The sequence below is a fragment of the Acanthopagrus latus genome, chromosome 13, assembly GCF_904848185.1.
Source record: "Acanthopagrus latus isolate v.2019 chromosome 13, fAcaLat1.1, whole genome shotgun sequence".
Classification (NCBI taxonomy): domain Eukaryota; kingdom Metazoa; phylum Chordata; class Actinopteri; order Spariformes; family Sparidae; genus Acanthopagrus; species Acanthopagrus latus.
In genome coordinates this window covers 25,697,583-25,719,190 of record NC_051051.1, presented here as the reverse complement: position 1 = coordinate 25,719,190, position 21,608 = coordinate 25,697,583, and the positions used below count along the sequence as shown (strand labels likewise).

General features: G+C 40.9%; 2 protein-coding genes and 1 long non-coding RNA gene across 3 annotated transcripts in view; 1 reads left to right on the top strand and 2 right to left on the bottom strand.

Annotated features, from left to right (window-relative positions):
• Nucleotides 1-2,055, bottom strand: part of grk6 (G protein-coupled receptor kinase 6) — a 37,091-nt gene extending 35,036 nt beyond the window's left edge. The window contains exon 1 of the mRNA XM_037119131.1: nucleotides 1,790-2,055. Coding sequence (XP_036975026.1) covers nucleotides 1,790-1,841 — 52 coding nt within the window. The 5' untranslated portion in view covers nucleotides 1,842-2,055. The remainder of the gene's footprint in view (nucleotides 1-1,789) is intronic.
• A 4,477-nt stretch (nucleotides 2,056-6,532) lies between these two features.
• nop16 (NOP16 nucleolar protein homolog (yeast)) lies at nucleotides 6,533-15,558 on the top strand. Its single transcript, XM_037120408.1, has 5 exons — nucleotides 6,533-6,743; nucleotides 7,423-7,531; nucleotides 10,196-10,262; nucleotides 12,232-12,338; nucleotides 15,079-15,558. Exons 1-5 carry the CDS (start codon nucleotides 6,637-6,639, stop codon nucleotides 15,220-15,222), a joined length of 534 nt encoding a protein of 177 aa, XP_036976303.1. The 5' UTR covers nucleotides 6,533-6,636; the 3' UTR covers nucleotides 15,223-15,558.
• On the bottom strand, nucleotides 15,530-19,579 carry LOC119031740. The gene is made up of 2 exons (XR_005078685.1): nucleotides 19,373-19,579; nucleotides 15,530-18,937 (listed from the first exon to the last, which is right to left on the bottom strand). It is a non-coding gene; the product is annotated as an uncharacterized LOC119031740 (long non-coding RNA).
• Between the last annotated feature and the right edge of the window lie 2,029 nt (nucleotides 19,580-21,608).

Below are 21,608 nucleotides of genomic sequence, written 5' to 3'. Positions count from 1 at the left end.
TTTAACCAGCTAACGTCCAGTACTGTCATTCATTAGACCAACGCTGCTTCCTTAATGCCCACTTATGTAAAACCTTGCGCCTCCAGTTTGTAGCTGGACCGAGCCTCGACCTGGATGAACTTGACAACAAACAGTAATTAGCGCTACTTCTTTCAACGCTGTTTATACATACATTTTTATTCACTGGCATCATCTGGCTGCATTATCACTTCACACTGCTCTGCTATTATGTGTAACTTCCTTAAAAAAATAAAAATAAATACTCGTCTTTGCATATACACAGATGTGTCTTCTGATACCTGGATGGCTGAAGTCTAGTCAGCCCGTCCAGCAGGTCGAGGTTCTGACCACGCTGATATAACACGTTGTTCCCCAGTGATAAAAGAACATCTTGTCTAGTCTCCAGAGAGGTCTGAGGTCATGGCCTGCCTGCTGCTGCTGCTGCTGCTGCTGCTGCTGGGAGATATGGTGCCATGTTCAAGGGCACTTCAGCTGGGCAGATGTGTGCCAACACTGAAGCTTGAGTCGTGGTCCTCATACGAGCACGTACAGATAAGCTGAATTGAGCAGATAAGCTCACAGTGAGGGATCATGACACTCATCTTCTCGTGTCCCTCTGCAGATGGCTTTAGGATTATGTTGGCAACGAGTCACCACAACCTTTGTCTCCAGTTAGGAATAACAATAACAGAGGGCTCTGATGACGTCTGTGGTGCTCACAATAAGACGTCTGTTGACAATTGATAAAACATGTTCTCATGAGTGCTATCGTGCACAGGAGCCATGGGACAGACTTCAGGGAAGTAACATTGGCCCTGGTATGTTTGCATTGTGGACATTTTTAACCAGATCTAAGATATCAGAACACAAGCTCCAGATTTTAAACTGCGTTAGAAGTAAAAGCCATTTCAACAGGATGACTAAAACACACACACACAAACATGAATTGCAAGTCTGTGCACAAAGTACAAACCCCAGCAGAGCTCAGCTCAGCGGCTGTGTCTCAACATCCTGTTTCGCAAACGTCAGTGGACGATGCTGCAACATCAGCAAGGGAAACCCGATGTGTCGCTGCAGCCACATTTAGCAGCTGCAACTCCTTCCGGACATCACACACTGCCCGTTCCGTGCACATCACCAGAGACACGCCAAACTTATGTCAAGAATCTGGCAATTTTACCCGCCCTGTCGTCACGAGTGTGTCCGCACAGAACTGACTGGGTGTAACAAGTGTCTGGCAGCCACTCTTCAATTCGGCACCACTGAGCTTTCATGAATATTAATATAAAACTATCTCTGGCTAGCTTGGCATCCCCGCCGTCCTCTTCTAGCGAGCCTCGCTGTGAAGGTGGTTAGCGTGTCACAACTCTGTTATAGACTGCGAGAACCGTCACCAAGAAGGGCAGAGATTTTATCGTAAAAGAGTGTTTTACTGACGACCTTTTCACGCCGAATTTTCCTCTCTTTGCTAAAGAGTTAACCAAAGTCTTCAAACGGGGTACAGCGCATATGTGAGATCACGGATAACCCAGAAAACTTTAAATCGCTAAAGTTGAGAATGGAGTTTGGTGTGTCGTTCTGTCCACTCGAGAGAACGGCGCGTATTTTTCAATAATATCCTGTTTGCCGTTGAACTGCATCATGAAAACATTTGATCACCGGCCAAGAGGAAGTGCAGTAGCTGTTTAAAACACCCATGTCCGGGGCATCCCTTCATCCGTGGGACCGCTGCCGTGTCGGTGAGGGTACCGGGAGAGAGGAGCTGTCAAAGCGCCATCTCCATCCTTACCTTCCCGTGCTTTGAGCAGCACCGTGTTGGCTACGATGTTCTCCAGCTCCATGTTGATGCTGTCTGGGGTCACAGCAGCGACAGCAGACGGAGCTCCAGGTTCCCTCCACCGGTGGCTTCAAGCTCGGTTTATCCTCTCTGAACACCGACCACCACCACCTCCCACCGCCCGGCCGAGGAGGAGAAAATCTGCCCTCCGATTCTGCTTACAGTCCCGTCCGGTAACAGCCCGCACTCCTCCTCCTCTCCTCTTTCTCCTCCTCCTCCTCCTCCTCCCTCCATCTCTCCGCCCTGAAGCTGCTGTCAGAGATGAGGAAGAAGCACAGACGTCTCACTCTGGTTCGAAACAGCCGTTTAGAAAACAAAGAGGGTGATATGACAGACAGACCTCTCACTCTGCTGCGTCGTTTTTCATGCTAGCTAAGTTAGCTCCATAGTGAATGTTAAAACATAAATAATGTATGGTTTATACGTCTTTTAAAAGATGTGCTGGTCGAAGGTTAATCATGATTTAAGTATTTTAATTGTGTCAATTGATTATTAGCATCTCATTGCCTCATATAGCCAGGCTAGCTGTAGCAGTTAAATACTAATACAATTTGCCATAAAAAAGAAGACATATATTCCAAATGTTATCCCACAGTGGAAGATAACCATTTAGCTTTGCATAGTTTTTCTTGACTTTGTTGGAAAAAGAAAAATAGACTAAACAAAACTCAAGGTCAGCTTTGTAGCCTTTTCCACAGCTGCTAAGTGAGATAACTTGAGGTTTTTAAACTGTGAAATGTGAAATAAAACACCTGAAAAAGCTAGTAAAGCTTTATTTAGAATGTATTTCATCCACCCCCACTATCACCTTTCACAATATGAAATTGTTGCTATGGCCTTGTCATTGCTGGATGGCAGGCTGGTGTGTTTATTCAGTTTAAAAGAGGGCTGTCATCCCCACAGTTCTGATAGAAAATCTGGATTTTTATCCAACATAAAGGGATTTATCCTGGGCGGTTGCCATTTTGGGATACGTCAGGCTAATAGTTAAATATGGGCTACCATAGCTGGATACAGCTTTAATATTGCCTAAACCAACTGTTTTTTTGCTTTTGCAAATCTCCTTAATTGGTCTATCATTGTTGTTGTTTGTTTGTTTGTCACATTATAAAGACAACATATTATTTTACTTAAAAACAGATATAACTTTTATTTTACTATGAAGTTACTTTGAGATCAAATCAATACCTAGCTAAGGCAAAAAAACAGCATAAAATACATAACAAGAAAAACATCATATTAAATCACAACAGCAGTAATACATACAATAAATAAACATTTCACAGTATATAGACAAGGCAACCAAGACTTGAGGGTCTCAAATTTAAGTCTGGAGAGTTTTCTTGATGCCATGAGAAAACAGGACTTTTTTTGTATGTGGTCAAAGTGCACGACTGTATTATCTGCATGCAGTCGTGTACCATCTGTATCATCTGCATACAGATGGTACTTGCAGATTATGTAATTGTCCCAATTGTTGTTAATATAGATTATAAAAGGAAAGAGTCCCAAAACAAAACCTTGTGGAACACCTTTCATAACTATAACTGGACCAGACTGGACGTGAGTACAATAATCGTAGAAAGTTACTGTTTGATTTTCGGAAATATTTCAAACTGAAATTAGGATTTGCGACTCCTGGTGATGTGATCCATATATGTCCAGAAAACAAATGTCATATTTCTGTTTATCAATAATAACAACTATTCCACAGATTTTCTGATGTTGATATTCTAATAATCTCAAAGAGAGTTTTGAAGTTAGATGTAAACATAAGAGGGTCAAATCTACTGACCCTGACTTCCATGATTGTTTGATTTACTACTCCATACCTGATTAATTAAGTACCAATTATCTGGCCAATAAACGCGTCCAAAGACAATGACATAATGCAGATCACAATATTTAGATCAAAACCAATCTGAACGTCATCCAGAAACCTCGCCTGGTCCACAAATGCCTTGATATCTCTGGATGTATTATACAGAGTTAATGCTCTGTTACAAATCCAGAGATCAATACATTACTGACTCAGAGCTGCAGCTCTTTGTGGCTCATCTCTCCTTCTGCAGAAAGTGGATTTCCCTGCACAGATCAATGAAAGCACCACGGTGCATTAAAGGTGCATTAAGAGAGACCTTCATTCTTTTTGCTGCTCAGATTGACGACAGCAGCTCATATCAGGCGGAGGGTTAATAGAGTTATTGATCGGTATCTGTCCCTCCGTGATGGCCTCTCCTGGAAACTCACTCTTCGGACCAAACTTTCACTTGGAGACAATCCTCCTTCAGAGTCTTCAGCTGAACTAAACTTCTCAGAGCTACAGCGGCCTCTTACCCAAACCAGGAAGAACTGAACACCATTACTGATCACATAAACAAAGTAAACAGCACTTAATGTAACATCCTGTTTTGAAAAAAGGTGTGTAATACTGGATGAAATGCATCAATGGATCAAAAGTATGATAAATATGGACATAAAGTTGGTGCTGAAGACAGTTTAGCAAGAAAAAACAATCAACATGAGAAGATTAGAGCTTGTTAGTTGGATGAAAAATGTAAAAGATTGATAGTATTTTTAAAGAGGGCTCAAAATACTTGAAGTGAAGGAGGGTTGTAGCTTTAAAGAAACATGAAGCCTTTTTTGTTGATATAGCATCAATAGATCTGATAACAAATGTGTTACTGAGTTAACTCTTTGTAGTCCTTTTGAAACTCAGATGTGTAATTAATTATTAATTTTGTGAGCTCATGATAAAGGGCACTTACTGTTCAGGTTGAAATTTTACAACCATATTATAACATTATTTCAGATTATCATAATAACACAGAGTAACAGTATCAACATAAGAATATATTGTAAGTCGAATCAGCTACAGACCGTTAAAAGGACATTTTGTATATACATGAAGTCTTTTCAATCAGGCAAAATCAATATCAATCTGAGTATTACTATATTAGACAAATTGGGGATGAAATAAGAGGGCATGATTTTGCTGCCTATAGATGAAGTTCAGTAAAGAAAAATGTCATTAAAAAAATAATTTATGGAGTTTAGTTTCATAATGTGGATCTTAAATCTGGTTTTGTACCTTCATCTTTAATTTAATTCCAGTTTTAGCAGCTTGGTTGATACTGGCTCTGATATTTAACTGAATATAATCCAAACTGAAGCGGTCAACATGAGTCTGCAGCCTGTCAGATTTACTTTTGACCCAGACTGACATCTAGAGGACAGAAGCAGCAGCTGCAAGTGTTTCCATCTCTTGACTCAGCACCTCCTCGTCTAATCACAGTGAGAGTCAGAGTATGTCAACCAGACTCACTCACAGAAATTATTCACTTTTCTCAGCTTTGTCACTGTCGGCTCCAGTTTTCAAGCACTTGCATTCCAGCATCTTGTCTTATCTTGTGTCTTATCTGCGCTGTTCGTCTCAATAAAAGCCGTTACTAATGATGTTATGATGTTTCCAGTAGTTAGGATGTGATTAATGAACCATTAATGTTAATGGACTTTTCATTACTTGTATAACAGCTTATTAATAATATATAATGGACTCCTTGGTCATCATCATGACTCTCTAACAGTTCAGTACAGTACAGGTAAGCCTGATGGTGGATGATTGACCCTGACTCAGCGGTTTGAAAAGATTTTTGGTTCACGTTCTGAACTCTCTTTCATGGCCGGGCTGTCAGAATTTCTGGTCAAAACAAACCATTCAAGTAAAGGCAAGTTTATTCGTGTTTCAACAACAAAGGAATTCAAATTGTTTTACACCCAAAAAACATTACTAAGTAAATAAACTGTTCCTAACCGTTCTTTTTGGGGCCTTTTTCTGATCGTACAGGAAAAAATAGACAGGAAACGGGATGAGAGAGAGATGTGACAGGAAGTGAAGGTCCACGGGTCAGATCTGAACCATCGGCCACTGAGGTGAGAACACAGATTCTGCACATGGGGAACACACTCTACCAACCAAGCTACTTTATTCATCATTTGTTTAATTGACCTAAGATTTGGATCAGACCTCAAGTTTTATAGGAGTTAAGATGAAGCAGATAACCATTTTAGTTCAGCCATCTATGCCAAACATCACATTTAAATAACACTGACATAAAATTATGGCTCTTTACATTTCTGGGATTATTTTCATTATTGTCTATTTTACTATAGATGACACATTTGACTTTTTCTACATTGGCCCTGTGTTTGTTTTGAGTGAGTTGCAATGTCCGATCATGTTCCAAGTGTGCAAGTGTGTTCAGCACATAGAGATGAATATATTTATATATAATATGTTATATATGAACTTTACATACAGTATGTTGAATTTACAGGATTCAGGACTGGAAGTAAATTAATTATGATTAATTAAATTATTGATTACATTGGATATACTTCTTCCCACTGCTTTTTCTGCATGTCAGTGCTTGTTAATGGAATTTAATTTGTAACATACTTTAATATGCTTATTTGTTGAATGAGAATTAATCTAAGTTTTGTTTTATTTTCACATGCCTGAAATAAATAAATTAATTTGTTTAAAAATATATTTGATGTTTTTATTTATCATTACTATTTATTATTTCACCCTCAGATTATTATTATTATTATTATTATTATTATTATTATTATAAGAGAACTGAAAGGTCGAAGTTGGAAATTGGGCGTGGCCCCGGTCACATGACCGGAACAAAACAATCACGTACTTCCGGTTCGTTTCCCTGCACGTTGTTGGATTTTCCTGCCCCGCACCAACAAACCTCGTCTGTGCTGTAAAAACCGGGAAAAACACAAACATGCCGAAAGCCAAGAAGTCCGGGAAGAGCAAGAAGTTCGACTACAACCAGAACCGGAAGAAGTTGAAGAAGAAGTTCATTAAGAAAGCCAACCCGAGGATAGAGAAGTAAGTGTTAGCATGTGAGCTAATGTTAGCTAACTGTGAGGCATGTTGACACCATGTGAGAAGGATTCACTATCTGACCGGTGTTTAGTTTTTTGAAGGCCTTAGTGGTGGAAGAAGTCAGCGCATACTTAACTCTAGTGTTATTAGAAATACACCAGGCTGACAATAATGATTCACAAGTCATTAGATTAATCAATTAATCACGCGATTAATCTTGGTAATTAGGTTGTAATCTGATTTAACACCTTGCAGTAGCAGTTAAATTGGTTTAAAAAGTAAAGCTGCTGAATTTTACCTGTAAATCAACAACATGAAGCCCTGGACGTTGCTTAAACTTCTCATTCTGCTCTCACATTAATGATAAAATCTATATATAATATAATTTTTGACTTATTTTAGCATTTATCTGTCCCATAACTTAATAAATCATGTGCATTAAAATCAGATATTAAAGGGAGACTGTAACTGCTTTGTGTGCAGATAAGTGTAATTAAGATATTTGTGCTCCACCAGTGATATGGTTTGGTTTCTGGTAAATCTGGCCTTTTCTCTGGTGGATTTCTATTTAAAACTACAGAAAAGATGTTTTAGTGGTCACAATTTTAACCAACACACAAGAGTTTCTTGTTTTTATTGTTCAGGAAGTTCTGCTGACAACATTTTGTGTCTTCTTCCTCAGTACACACGTCCGAAATGCGTGGGACAACAAGAAGTCCATGGCCAGGAACCTGCAGGAGATGGGTCTGGCTTTCGATCCGAACCAAACGGTGCCAATAACAAAGAGCAGAGTGAGTGGCTGCCGTGGTTCTGATCCCTGTGGTTCTGATCCCTGTGGTTCTGATCCCTGTGGTTCTGATCCCTGTGGTTCTGATCCCTGTGGTTCTGATCCGTGGTTCCCTGTAGTTTTATTACATTTCCTCAGAGCACATGACCTTCTGAACAGCTCATTTTCTGCAATTTTATACTTGACTTCATTACATCTTTAGAAGTTAATATTTTTCTCCACTGCAATTATTTGATGACTTATGTTACTGATTACTCTGCAGATAAAAGTTTGTGTCAAAGTTAAACACTTTTAAATTTATTTCTTTTATCAGCAATCTAATTTCAAGACTCACTGATTCCAGTAATCACAGAAATGAGGAATATTGGATCTGTCTACTACCAAGTCAAATCGTTAGACTATTGTATTTGTTAAGATCAAGAATTAGAAATCAGGATCAGACAAACAATAAACAACAAGAAACAGGAATTCAGTGTGTTACAAAGTCCAGTTTCTCAGATCTGTTCAGAGTAAAACCCAAACAAACTGATGCAAAATTGCTGAGAAGGAAAATAAACCCAGCTGTCAGAATTTCCTCCGGTACCGGTCAGCACACAGGACATGTGGATCGAGAGAGAGGGAAGAACTTGGAGAATCATCAATCCTGCTTTTGGTTTTTCGATTATTTAAATTGAAAGCTCATTTCGATAGACATACAATTTAGAATCAATAACATGACTTCTCTAAAATCAACTCTGTTTGATCCTTCTTTAATATTTGTATGATCGTCATGTTTAAATAACATTTTCACATCCTGTAATGTTTAATTCTCACCTGCAGGATGTTTTTAGTGAATTACGTGACAGTATTTTACATTCACATCTTCATTATGGTAACAGATACTGTGTCTTAAAGCACCTTCACTGCTTCAGCACAGAGTCCTCTTCTTCATCACACGACAGATTTCTTCTACAGTTGTTAACTTTCTCTTAACTTTGCGTCCTTTTGACTAAAACTAAAGTGTGACTACGTGACCGACGTGCTGCTTCTTCCTCATCTGCAGCCTTAATTACATCCTTTAGAGTTGCTCATCTGAAAAATGCCGACCCCATTTACTGCGTAGGCAGCCAGTGTGAAGGAATTCATTTATCAAACGCATCGACAGGACTGAAATCAGGTCAATCAGAGACTCATTAAGGAGGTTTCTGTACATTTTGGATGAATCGCTCAGCTGCACTGTGAACACGTCTGATATTAACTGGATCCTGTCACGTCGTCTTATAAACTTTTTATAAATGACCTGGTGTTGTATTTCTGCTCCTCTGTCACGGTGTAAACTTTAAACAGATGATCATTTTGATCTGACGCTGCAGCGGATGAAATTATTTTTATCACATTCAGCTGCTAAATAATTAACGTACATGAGAAACACTGGATGTTAGACGAGCCGAGATGGAGCTTAAATTATCTAGAGGGAAAATGTTGTTGCGGTAAAATGTAGGAAGGAGTACAAACATACCAAATCTGCACCAATAAAGGTGGGAGTATTTAATTAACAATAACTATGTGTTGAACACTCCCACAGTGTCAGCTGCTCAGGTACTGATGAGCTGCTGCAGCACTTATTCAAACATGACAGGAGTTCAGTGAATCCAACACTCTGTTACAGTAGCTGTCGTCTTCTGAAGGAAAGTTATTCACACATTTGGCTGAGTCGAAATTAATTATCCTCCTCGCATTCGTTTTGAAGAACATCAAAAGAAACTTCAAGGACCTCATCAGTACCAGAGACAGCTTGGCAGTATGTCTCAGCTAAAATGACGTTTTTATGTGTAATCTGAAGCCTGATAAATGTTACATAGGTGTTTAATAAGTTAGATAAATATCCAAGAACTAAAGCGCTACTAAAGAAAAGAAGAGTTATTATAGTCGACCCTATAAAAAGTGTCCTAAAAGCGTTCAGTTAGCTTACAGGGAAGAGGTCGGCGACAGTTAAAGACCAATATTACAAGTTGTCTGGTGACATCAAGTCGCAGTGTTTCCATCGTTCATCACGTCGCTCTGAAAGTGACGCCAACGAAATCGCTCCTCGCTGTCGTTGTTGTCTCAGTGTGAGCAGGATCATTCAGTCTTTATCTGATCAATACGCCTGATTGGATCAGTAGGTTAACTAATTGTGTTGAGACGATGAAACATGACTGGTTCAGATTTGAAAACATCTGTATTTCTGTCCTTGTAGTCTTTGTTTGAGCCAGCAGGGGGCAGCAGAGCGTTGATTATGAAGCTTCAACAGTGAAACTAGAAGAAAAGTCCTGAAAACAAACTTCAGTTTAAGAGTCTTTAAATGTGTAAAACTGTGTTTTGAAGTTTTTTGACTCTGTGAAAATACTTTTTGAAGCTCTGAGTATGTTTTTGTTGTTTCCAGTCTGCTGTGGTTAAACTTTCACTCAGAGGTTAATTACTGGCGTCTTGTTTTTCCAGCTGCCCGAGACAGACTTTAATTTTGTTAACTTGTGTCAGCGAGTGAACCATAAGCAATTAATTTTTGCTTCCTCTGGGTTCAGCAGCTTAGACGGTTCACTCAGGGATTCATTAAATTCATAAAAGAAGAAGATCCAACACGTTAACAGTCAGGCACCCAAACACACTGTGTCATGACCTCCATTGTTCTTCTTCATGTGTTTCGTAGCTCCTGGGTGAAGACAGAGAGACCAAAGCTCCGGCCCGGATAGTGACCAAGCCATACCTCCTCAACCGTGAGTCATTTCTTTGAAGCACCTCATCATGTAAAGTAACGTCTGATTTGTTTTTCTTCCAGCTTTTTGCTGTTTTGTTTTGTACGACAGATCACACGAGCAAATAGCAAACCAGAAACTGTCCTCACTTTCCTGCACAGTCGATTGCTTTGGAAGCTTTTGTGTCTCTGTGACTACATGCACTGATTAGTGACACCTCAGAGATTTTAACTGTCGAACGGACAAACACAAAACTTTCTGTGGAAACTGTCGAGAGGTGGCTACGTGTGATCAATTTAAAACTTCTGTTTCCACATTTTTATCATGCCTTAATTTGTAGACAGTGTTGATTTGATTTTATTCTTAAAAATGCAAAAAGAAACCACTAAAATAATTTAAACATATTTTTGAATGTGCTCAAAAAGCCGTAGTCGTTTCACCAGTTTGAAAAGTGTAAAAGGATTTGTACTTGGCTCGGCTCGTACTTTAATTTAATTGTTAAATGACTCTGTGGACATGAAGGGAACAGTCAGTTCATACAGTCAACAGATGTGAAACAGCTTGTTGTTGCTTCAGGCGATCAAAGAGAAGAGTTCCTGCACGTCCTGGAAAATCATGGAAAACAGCTGACCAGTCCTGGAAAATCTTGCTGTCATGAAACATTATTTAAACTCCCCAAAAGTTCACAGCACAGTATGGCTTTAGTGGTACACTGTATAATCTGAAAATTAACCTGGTTAGTTGTTCATTTTAAGATTCTTAGTGTTTGTTTTGTGTACTAGCTGTTGCTCTTGATGAAAGCAAAGCTTCCAGCCGCCCTCAGTTACTGGTGTTCAGGCAGCGATGGATGATACTCTGTAATTCATGAGAGAAAAAGGCCACGGGGATACAGATTGATTGATGACTAATTAAGAAGCGTATAAGTCTCTGTCTGTCCTATCAGCTCGATCGTGACTGAAACAGTCCTGGAAAAAGATCTGAGAGAAACGAGTGGGAACCCCGAAGAGAGATGATTTGAAATCTGGAAAGTTAAAACAAGCAACAATCCTTTTATCTTGCACCTTGATATCATCAGGTAAAAACAGAAGGATAGACCCCATTATTCTCTTTTATAGAGTAAAACGTGTCAGACAGTGTTTACATGTTACACGTCTGAGAGGATTATTCGCAGCTCTTCCGTCGGAGGAAGAGGAGGAAGATGAGTTTTGTGGCTCTCTTATTTAACGAGCTTGTGTTTTTGCCTCTGACGCTCCCACTGCGACCACACAGCAGCCTTTTATGAAGTAAATGAGGTCGCTGTTTTTGTTTTTTTGGACACTTGAGGGCTTGAAAGACAAAGTTGGCTTTATTCTGAATTTTTATTATTGTCAACAAATTCTATGAAAATATCAAAGCCACCAGTTTGACTGGTGGCTTTGATATTTTCATAGAATTTGTTGACAATAACAAAAACATTTCCTTCCTGCTGAAGATGAGAATCTGTGATATAGTTTCATGTCGTACTGAACAGTACAAACAGTTTATACTCTTTATTTTGCAGCTGTTGAAAGTGCAAATCCACCGTTGGTCTAAGTTGAAGTCTCTGTGAAAGCTCAGTGTGACGTTACGTTGTGGTTCTTTGTCTTCACGCTCACTCGCTTGTCGTCTTTTCACACCACTCCCAACGATCCTTTCACTGGATTCAGCAGCCTCATAAGAGCAATCTGAGCGTGATTTTGTTTCCGTGCACAGTTTGATAGAAGATCAGTGTGCAGTCAGCCGTCAGCGCTGACAGACTCTTATTCCTCCGCTAACACCACCGGTAGTTTTTACACCGAGTCAAGTTTTTCATGTTTCATAAACTAACAGAGTTTTGCACATTTTCCTCCAGTTACTTTCATTTTTATGCCCCTGTATTCTCATGTAGGAAGATAAAGGCCATAATAAATCTTTTTCTGGCTCCCAGCTGTGTTTCACATCCTGATAAGTGTGTTTGTGTGTCTTTGAACAGAGCTGGAGGAGGAGGCCAACCGTCCAGTGAAAGACACCAAGACGTTATCTGCCGACCTGATCGAGTACATTCAGTACATGGTCCGAGAGCACAAAGACAACTACAAGGTGAGAGCGTGAGCTGAAGCCTGAAAGACTCCCTCAAAGATATTCGAGGTGTTACTCAGTAGGTCGGTCTAAAAGTGAGAGGAAGAGGAGTTCTGATCCTGCCCACGTTTCACTCCTACACACACCTACCTACAGAGAAGACTTTCAGTCGCTGGGAAATAAATCGATTGGCTGAGAATTAGATGAGAGGATCGATAAGACCCATGCCCTTGGAACTTAGTGCAAACCCTGGAAACAAGGGAAAGCTCAGATTTATAAGAAGAACCACAAGATACAGAATACACAGACGGCACATTTTCAGTACAGTTAGGACATGGAAGGCAAAACAGTTTCCTCACTTCATGTTTTACTTCCTGGTTCTGTGCAAAGAGTCTAAAGTAAAGCAGCATCATCGAATCTTAGTTTGGAGCCAGACTGGTGAACGCTGCATTTACAATGATGTGTGTTCATGATTGTCTGGAGTTATATTCTTCTTCAGAAGTCATACAGCGTAGGTAAGTTTGGTTTGAAGGCTGTTTTCGTAACATAAGCAAATGACCTGCGCCAGATGGAAGGTGGAAGGGCTGCCTCTCCCTTCAGACATTCAGCCTGTCACTCTCTCTCGGCCAGAGACTCTCTGACAGTGAAAATCGGCTTCAGACGAACGTATGACTCAAGAAGAGCAGCAGCAGCAGGCCAGGAAGGACTGCGACAGACAAACAGGGCAGTGTGTTTACCGGGGAAACTTCAGGCCACAATCTCTGGTACAGCCAGAAAATATGATCCTTCTGAAAGGGCCAATCACTGCGCTACTACGTGCACTTACATTTCTGGGTAGTGCACGTCAGGCTACAGTGAATGCTGCGATGTAGCGTACGCAGAATTTAACCCAGAAGGTTAAATCCAGATACCGTGTGAGAAGTTGTTGCCCTCGAGAGAAGTTAAAATCCTGCCAGCTCTTCACTCCTCCACACTTCTGAACAGAAGGCCGCCATGTTCCACCTACAGAGAGAGTTTTCAGGTGCATTTAAATGATTTAAAAGGGACTCCTGAAGTATACGCGTCAGTAAATGGTTGATAGAGTCAAACTTAAACTACATACGTGGAAAAACTTTATGACGCGGGAGGAGGATAAATGGCTTCCAATCAGCTGTGGGTGGAGAGCAGTCGTCAGCTGGATGATGTTCGTTTGAAACTTAATCTGACCTCCTGGCTGCACTTTTTAAACGAGGCGTCAAGATTTGATGGGAAAAGTTTCCCCGATGGTGCGTTCAAGGACACTCTGATGTCTGACGTGCGAGGCCTGTCTGCCAAGGACTCAGACGCTTTCTTTGTAGCATCGCAGACGTGCTCAGTGTCTGTGGAGGAAACTTAATTTGTCAGTTGAATATTTTTATTGTGTGCGCAGCCGATGATAACGGCGTCCTTCCTCCGTGTTGAAAAGGACAAATAAGGTCTCGTCTCTGCGTTGTTGTCGCCTCTCACAGCTGCTGTTTCTCGTGACTTCGGATTGAAGGGACGCGCTGGTGCTAAGTGTGTCTAAGTTTTCATTCCTCGGAGTGGCGAGTCGCAGAAGTTTAAATTACTTGGAACGTTTTATCAGTAAAGTGCCTCATTCAAATGGATTTGCAACAGTTGCTTTGAATGGGACTGAGTCATCATCACTGGGAGCTCTGCCAAGTCAGAGCCAGTCAATAACAGGATAGTGTGTGCAGTGAAATATTTCAATAGAGAATATTTCATCCCTGACTTTCAGTTCTGAAAAGCTGAGTCAGGACACGTCACACTCGTGATGTTCCTCCAGCTTCACCTGGACTCCCAGCAGGATGACTTCAAATGTAAGATTTGTCTTTTAAATAAGCCGCAACGTTAAATAAGCTCAGATGCGTCCGTCACTCCAATACTTTGGTCCACTCGTGATCCAGTCGGGATGATTCTTACTAAAACCGTGATGATCCTTTGCTGCAGTTACAGAACTAACTCCCATTTTATGCTGCAGCATTAAAAAGTAAAAGCAGAGATCTGAGAGTTTGTGACCTCTTTTTTTATTTCGATATCGATCAGCACTGAACCTGGTGCCAAACTTCTCTTTATCATGAGATGAAGAGATTCGAGACGTCCTGAAATGGCCTCAGAATAGATAATGAACCCATTTGTGTCTGGTGAACGTTTCTCAAGCTACTGTGACCAATCGATTAGTTGTCCACTATTAACTTAATCCACAGCTAATCGGATAATCAATTATTGGTTTGAGTCTTTAAAAACGAGATACAGTTTTCTGATTCCTGCTCCTTAAATTTAAGAACTAAGTCGACAGTAAATGTTTGAGTCGTAGACAAAGCGAGACGTTTCAGGACGTCATCTTTGACGTTTCAACATTTTCTAACAATTTCTGCGTCACAAAAGTTTAGTGATTAATCAAGACAGTTATTGACAGGTTGATCAGAAATGTAGATGATAGTTTCAGCGAGAGTCAAACAGTGTTTTGCGTCACCAGTGTGTCATCCAAGCAACGTTTGTTTTCCAGCATGTTCCGACCTTAAACCTTGCTGTGTTCTAGATTTATTATTTAGTTTTAACTCACAATTTATGACTTTTAACTTGATTACAAAAATGTACTTGTTGCATTAATTTGCAGCAAGTAAACAACCCATAAGAGACGGTTCTGTTATTGTCTCAGTTTGCAGAAACGGTCATAAACCGAGCCAAATGTTTCTAGTTTGGACCGAACCGACCGACCTGTTCTCTCCTGTCCCTGCAGGCGATGGCCAGAGACGAGAAGAACTATTACCAGGACACGCCCAAACAGATCAAGAGGAAAATCAACGAGTACAAGCGCTGCCACCCGGACCACTTCAACAACTTCATGGACTCGCTGGCGGCTCCGGAGCCGATGGTGAAGTAGAGAGATGGTCGAGCCTCTTCTGGACTTTATGTTGTTCTGTGTGTCAGGATGAGATGGACCTGATTCTGGAGAGACTGTCGGTGTGAGGACAGCAGAATCAGAATCAGAATCACAGCGACGGGAAGCATTCAGAGACGAGCACTCCTTCTGTGTCTCGTCAAGGACCTTTCAGACGCTACTGGACATTTCTGTTGTTCCTCTCCTCCCTGTCAACACTTCCTGTTTGTGCTTTGTGTCAGAGATATTGTCCTGATCTTGCTGCACACTGTCTTCTGTGTTCTCATTGGCAAACGTGTATTTTTTTTTAAAATATAAGTATCATTGAAACAGCCTGAAGCTCGTTCAGCAGATGTTTTTCTTTCTCCAGGATGAAAATATCCTCACAGAGACACTCTGCAGAGTTTGATCGGTCTCTCAGGACGTGTGTCAGATCTTTAGATAAACCAGGATACGCTGACGGTGATGATCTGTATGGAAGGAGTCTGACTGCAGCTCTGGAATAAAACCTCACCTCAGAACAGATAACAGTTGTCAAAGATCAGATCACCACGGTTCAGGTCCAATTCTGAGAGCAAGAAACCAAATTACCTTCACTGAATGGAAAGATTGTGCTTTTATTTTAAGAATGTTTTGCTTCATTTTGGCGCCATAAAACAAAAACAGGCCCTTCGTTACAAGAAGAAGCCATCTGACGTGTTCTTATCACAACAATCACCAAACCTTTATTTGTGCTTTTTTGCTCTTAACAAATAAGCGACCTCAGCTGGACTGTGCACACAATGACATTAACTGTGTCACCTGGAAAAAACAAACAAACCAGAAGGCTGATGTTTGCCACGACGCAGTAATAAGATGACAACGACGGTGAAAAACTGTGCTTCCCCAGTCAGCAGCACACCTGCTGAGTAGTTACCTGCTGTTCTATTTAACAGTTTCCTGCAGCCCACAGCACAGAGCGCCACCTACTGTGGCATCAAGGTGTTACACAAAAAATAAACAAATACATGAACCAAAAAATGGCTCCAACACTGTTCTTGTGATTTGGTTCAGATCAAGCATGTAGGAATGTGTGGCACCTCAACGATTGAGCTTCTGGGTGTCTCATTGCTCAGATGTTCAGTAAATCCATCTCAGTGTCACAGTTAGTCCAGCTCACATTATTTCTTGAAGCAGTGGCAACAAACTGCAACCCCAGGTTTTTTTTTTTCATGCTTTTATCTGTCAGAGTACCAAGAAAAACACCATCAACCCTTCGAAAGGCCACAACATACCTGTAATAAAGTGGTTACTGTGGCTCTCTGTGTTACTGAGCAGCTCAAACACAGTGGAAACTGAAACAGAAGTCCGCTCTGTGTGCAGAAGCGACCTGCGGCTCTGGTGTGTCAGCCTACAGTCTCAGACGAGCGGCAGACACGGATCCAAAGTGGATGTTAAAACAACCACAGATGAGCGTTGCAGTGTTTTCTGTCTAGACGAGGTCATTTGTTGAGACTCCAGAAAGACACCTGGGTCTTTGCAGGAATGTAATACCATTTCTTTTTGTTTATTTCAACAATACTACACAACTTACAGATGATTAGCAGAGTTAGCAGTCTGTGTGACTAAATGCAGTGGCTGGTTCAGTTTGTTGGACCCACCAGGTCTTTATTATAATAATTATCTTTATTAATGACGACTGAACACAAACTAAGAAATATCTAGTTTAAATTGTAAATTTTCACTGATATTGTTGTAAAATATAAACTTGGATCATTTAAGACCATATGACGTGGACTCTTTATGTTCTCCAGGTTAAAGGGGCAGTTACACAACATCTGCATGCTGATTTTCACCTTTAAAACTCACAGAGCTTCTGATCATATAGGAAAAAGAAAATCAGACAAACCGTTAAAAAAAACACGTCTCTACTCCAAATGGTTCAACAGCAGCCTTACATTTACTCGAGGCTTGACTGAGATATGTGTTTAAGGATAGTTTAACAAAAAGCTGTTACAATTTAGACTTTTTCACATATTAATTTAGTCTTTCTGGAACGTGTGGCTGTAAAATACTTTGTAAAAAAGCCTCCACAGCTCAGAGTAAAGAGTCATAATGACGCCTTTATGTAATAAGTGGGATGTTTGTGGAGAAAATAATGAAAGTTTTTCAGATACATGAAGAAAAACAGATTCGGTGTCTCCAGGAGTCACAACGAAGGTCGATTCAATCAGAGCAGACGAGATAAACAGGATGATGTGGAGAGAAAAGAGACCGTGACCCTGAACACGTCGTGACAAATCATAAAGAAAGCGTTGAGTCGGCAGCCGAGTGCTTTTAAGAAAATAACTTTGTCAGTGTGAAGACAAATCTTCTGAGGTGAAGCAGAAACGTTGTTGACTTTAGATTCTTCGAGGAGAGAATGAGGAGCGAGGTTGTTTCTGTCTCCAGGAAACAGGACACGAAGGTTTAACAGGATCAGTTTGGTATAAATCACGTAAGAAGACACAAACCAACCACACGTGAACCCGTCTGTCTGAACTTCCTGTCCTTCAGCATTTCAGTCAGTCAGTTGGTTTGTTGGCTTGTCAGCACGGTAACACAAAATGTTTGTCAGTCTGCAATAACTCTATATGTTTTTAATTCGTAGGTAAATATTTCTTTCTTTCCAGTCGATTATCATCACACACTGTAAAGAACAACATGTTTTATGTCTTTCCAGATCGTCGTATCTTCCTGTTTTTTCAGGATTTACTCCAAACAGCCTCTTTCAGCTCACAGCACAGCTCACATGATGACACATATCATATCACCACTTCTGCAAAAAAAACCTGGTCTTTTAACCTCTGCTGCTCACACATCGCAGGCATATTGATGCGACTTCCATCTTGCTTTCTTGCACATGGACGGTTGTTGAGGACTTTTGGATTTGCATATTAACCCACACCCAGATTTAACCTGTGATCCCTACTTACTGTTCATCTGTGTGTTGAGATCTATCAGGCTTTTCAGGCTTTTACTGTGGAAACTACAGGTCACGATCCTGTATTAGCACCGCCGCTCAGCACTGGGGGAGGAGCCTCTGAAAGGGCCAATCACTGCTTCACAAGTGCTTTTAATGTATTTATAGATTTCTCTCCAACAAGTGTTTTGTCCCGTTAATAAATCATCAAACTACGCTGTAAGAAAAGCAACATCCACAAGCTTTTTACATATTAAATAGTCTTTGAATTCATTTTGCCTCCTTGAAATTCTCCATCAATCTGCGACATGTCGACGGGTTCATTAAGGCGATGACACGCTGTCAGAGCTTTGTGTTTAGACTTTACATTTACATTAAATTCAAAGATGTTCCAGTTCTCGTCGGAGTCCTCGGAATATATTCTGACATTTGCAGGAACACATCATCATCCGGAGCACAGCGGCTGCATCGACGTCTCGCAGGGAGGAAAACAGTGTGAAGTAAACAACCGAGGCCGGTTTGACGGGCAGATTGAAACATACATCAGCTCGTGAGGAGCGTCTGATTAAAGCTGGTGGAGGCAGCTGCAGAGTGTCACATGTATGAACAGTGAGTCATCCAGCTGTGTGGATGTGGGTCATGTGTGATTTACTGTCGTCGAGTTCCTTCACGGCTGCGCGAACACGAATCATCAGCTGTTTTCCTCTTTATTCTTTCAGCACCTGCAGCGACACTGTCAGAGTGAAAGTGACGTGTTCTCCTCGAGGATGTTAGACTCTGGAAATCAGAACAGGATCCATTTCAAAATAACAGTAAAGGACCAAATTCAGAACATAGCCGGGACCTAAACACTGGGGTTTAATAAACGCTGAGCAAAGACGCTCGACTGTTACTTCACCTGAGTTTTGACGTGTTCTTTGAGCCTTCAGGCCGAAGTGGCAGCTCAGTGAAGATGGATCCACAGTTTAGCAATTTATCATGCTAACAAACAAACCAACCAACCAAACACTACGTACAGCCGGGGCTGATGGGAGAATCATGGTATTTGTAGAATGTGGCCAGAATTGGACGGTAGCTCCGGAAAGTGGAACCAGCACCTGCTGCTCGATGCTAGCTGTCCTTTTGGCCGTTAGCTAATTAGCTCTTAGCTCAGTTAGCCCCTGATTACTGAAACGCTGAAGTCAGCACAAGTATTCAGGTTTTGCTACTTACTGACTGAAGTTTTGAACCTTCTCAAGTCCTGATGGTACAAGAAGACACATATCAGCTGGGGAACAGACTTGGTCACAACACCAGAGCGCTCTCCAATCCAATCCGTCTGTTCGCTTTTTTTTAACCTCCGTTTCACTCTTAATCTTCTTCCACCTGAGGATTGTGACTGGCTAGAACAGTTCCTCTTCCTGATTTGGCAGATACGTTCAATTTAAAGGGGCACTATGTAGTTTTAGATCAGAGGAGAATGATCTTCATTGGCTAAATAAAACACACACGGTTTGATCTGTGCCACCTTTTGTCTTCCTCTGAGAACAGCTTGTTTGCTCACATATGGAAAAGATTTGGATTGTGATATCACCTCGTCAATGTTCCTCTCCAGAGCTACTAGAAAAAGTAGCCTGTTGACTCAGTGAACACAGTGAAGACGAGGTTTATAGTGTCATTTCTCTGCAGCTGTTACACTGTGACATCAGTGTTTACCTCAGAAATGAAAAGTTAAAGCAAAGTTGTATGTTGCCAGAGGTGGAACCAGGTTTATAGCACTTAGCTTTCAGCTTTCAGTCTGTTTTAATTGGACTTCTGAGATATTTTACACACAAGAATGCCTCTTTTTGATCCAACCACCTGGATTATCAGGATTCTGTGATCCCACACCTTGATTTTGGAGACCAGGTCTACACACAGTTTACACGATGTTCAACAGTCCAGTAGTCACATGGTCACACCGACACGTGCAGCTTTATCTTTATCTTTAACGTCTTCTGCTGTTGTTTCACATTATCTGCTGCATAAGTGGAACAATAGTTTGGCCGATATCCGCCCAGTCGACCTTTGTTACCTCGTCAAACATTTACCGCCTCATTTCGCTGATCGACTCTGAGTTTCTGCAGAGTCACGTGTTTCACCGCAGAGGAAAACATCCTTGGCACATTCAGCACTGGTGGTTAACAAAGCGCAGGCAGACTTGGAGGTTCCTCGATGTTTCGGCATCTGTTATCAGTGTTTTTTTATTGTAATGTTGCGCCCGAGACTCCTCCGCTGCTAAAATCACAAACAGACCTCGTTATTAACAGCACATAAAAGCTGCAGGCAACCCTGACAGGCTCATCTGTGACCTTTAAAATGTCATAATGTACGATTAATATTGTTATTGTTGTATGACCACCTTGTATCTCCAAAGTAAAGTCAGAGCCTGAGGAGTGATATTAACATGAAACCCTTTAAATGTCATCAAACATAATTGGTTTCACTCCCTCACCTCATCATGAATCATTTATTTATTTAGTTTAGTTTCTAATTCGATATCCAACATATTAACACGATGACAGCGTTTCTCCCACGAGCTGAGAGTTTTCTCTCAGGCTGAGTCACAGTAAACACTGTAACTCTGCCAGAGTGACGTGTCAGCGGGAGCAGCTTCCTGTCGGACCTGTTGTGGAACTTTGCCCAACAAAAACAAGCGCAGTCGGCTGTGGAGACCTTCAGATTATCTGTGTTTGTGTTGCTCGGCCAGCAGAGACGCAGAGACTCGACCTGAGGCGCTGTGTGTTCACGGGCTGTTTGTCATTTAGATTCAGTCGTGTTGGTTTCACTCGTCTGAGAACATCTTGTGCAGATGTTGAATTCAAAAATTCTTACAGTGACCCTCACACTTTCTGTACAGACGGGATATTCTTAAGTGCACAAACAACGTTTTAAAACTCTTAGATCAGCATGTTGCAACCTCAGTATTAAAAATAATAGTTTAAGTTACCTGATTAATCAAATCGTGTTAATTTACTCATGCCCTGATATCTCTATAATTCATCCTATTTGTTTTCTTTCTCCTTTAACACTGATATATTTTCAGTCAGTTCCTCTTCTCTCCCCGTCGTTGGATCTCCGTTAAACAACCAAAAAATAAAACACTTCCTTCAGATGTTTCACATTAAAAGCCCACCACAGGGTCTAAATGACATAATCCCTCTCACTTTTAATTTGTTGAACATCTGATGGACGTGTTGAGTTTAAATGACAAGCTGCTGATGCTGGAGGCTGAGGGCGCCTAACTTTCATATTGCATTATTATAAACTATGAGGCTCCCTTGTGTTATAATGTTGCTCTTTTCCTGCATGTCCTGTTTTTTTAGTTGTTTTTAGAAGTTGAAGCATGTTGAACTTCTCAGGCCACAGCACAGAGTTGCACAGCTTTTCCCATTAAACACATTTGGTGCCTGGCTCCACAAACGCACCA

What these genes read in the sequence shown, in the direction of transcription:
- nop16 (XM_037120408.1), top strand. Translation starts at nt 6,637, where the DNA reads ATGCCGAAAGCCAAGAAGTCCGGGAAGAGCAAGAAGTTCGACTACAAC. An exon ending in CAAGCCATACCTCCTCAACC is followed by an intron (nt 10,263 to 12,231) that starts GTGAGTCATTTC and finishes GTCTTTGAACAG; the next exon opens with AGCTGGAGGAGGAGGCCAAC. An exon ending in AGCACAAAGACAACTACAAG is followed by an intron (nt 12,339 to 15,078) that starts GTGAGAGCGTGA and finishes CTGTCCCTGCAG; the next exon opens with GCGATGGCCAGAGACGAGAA.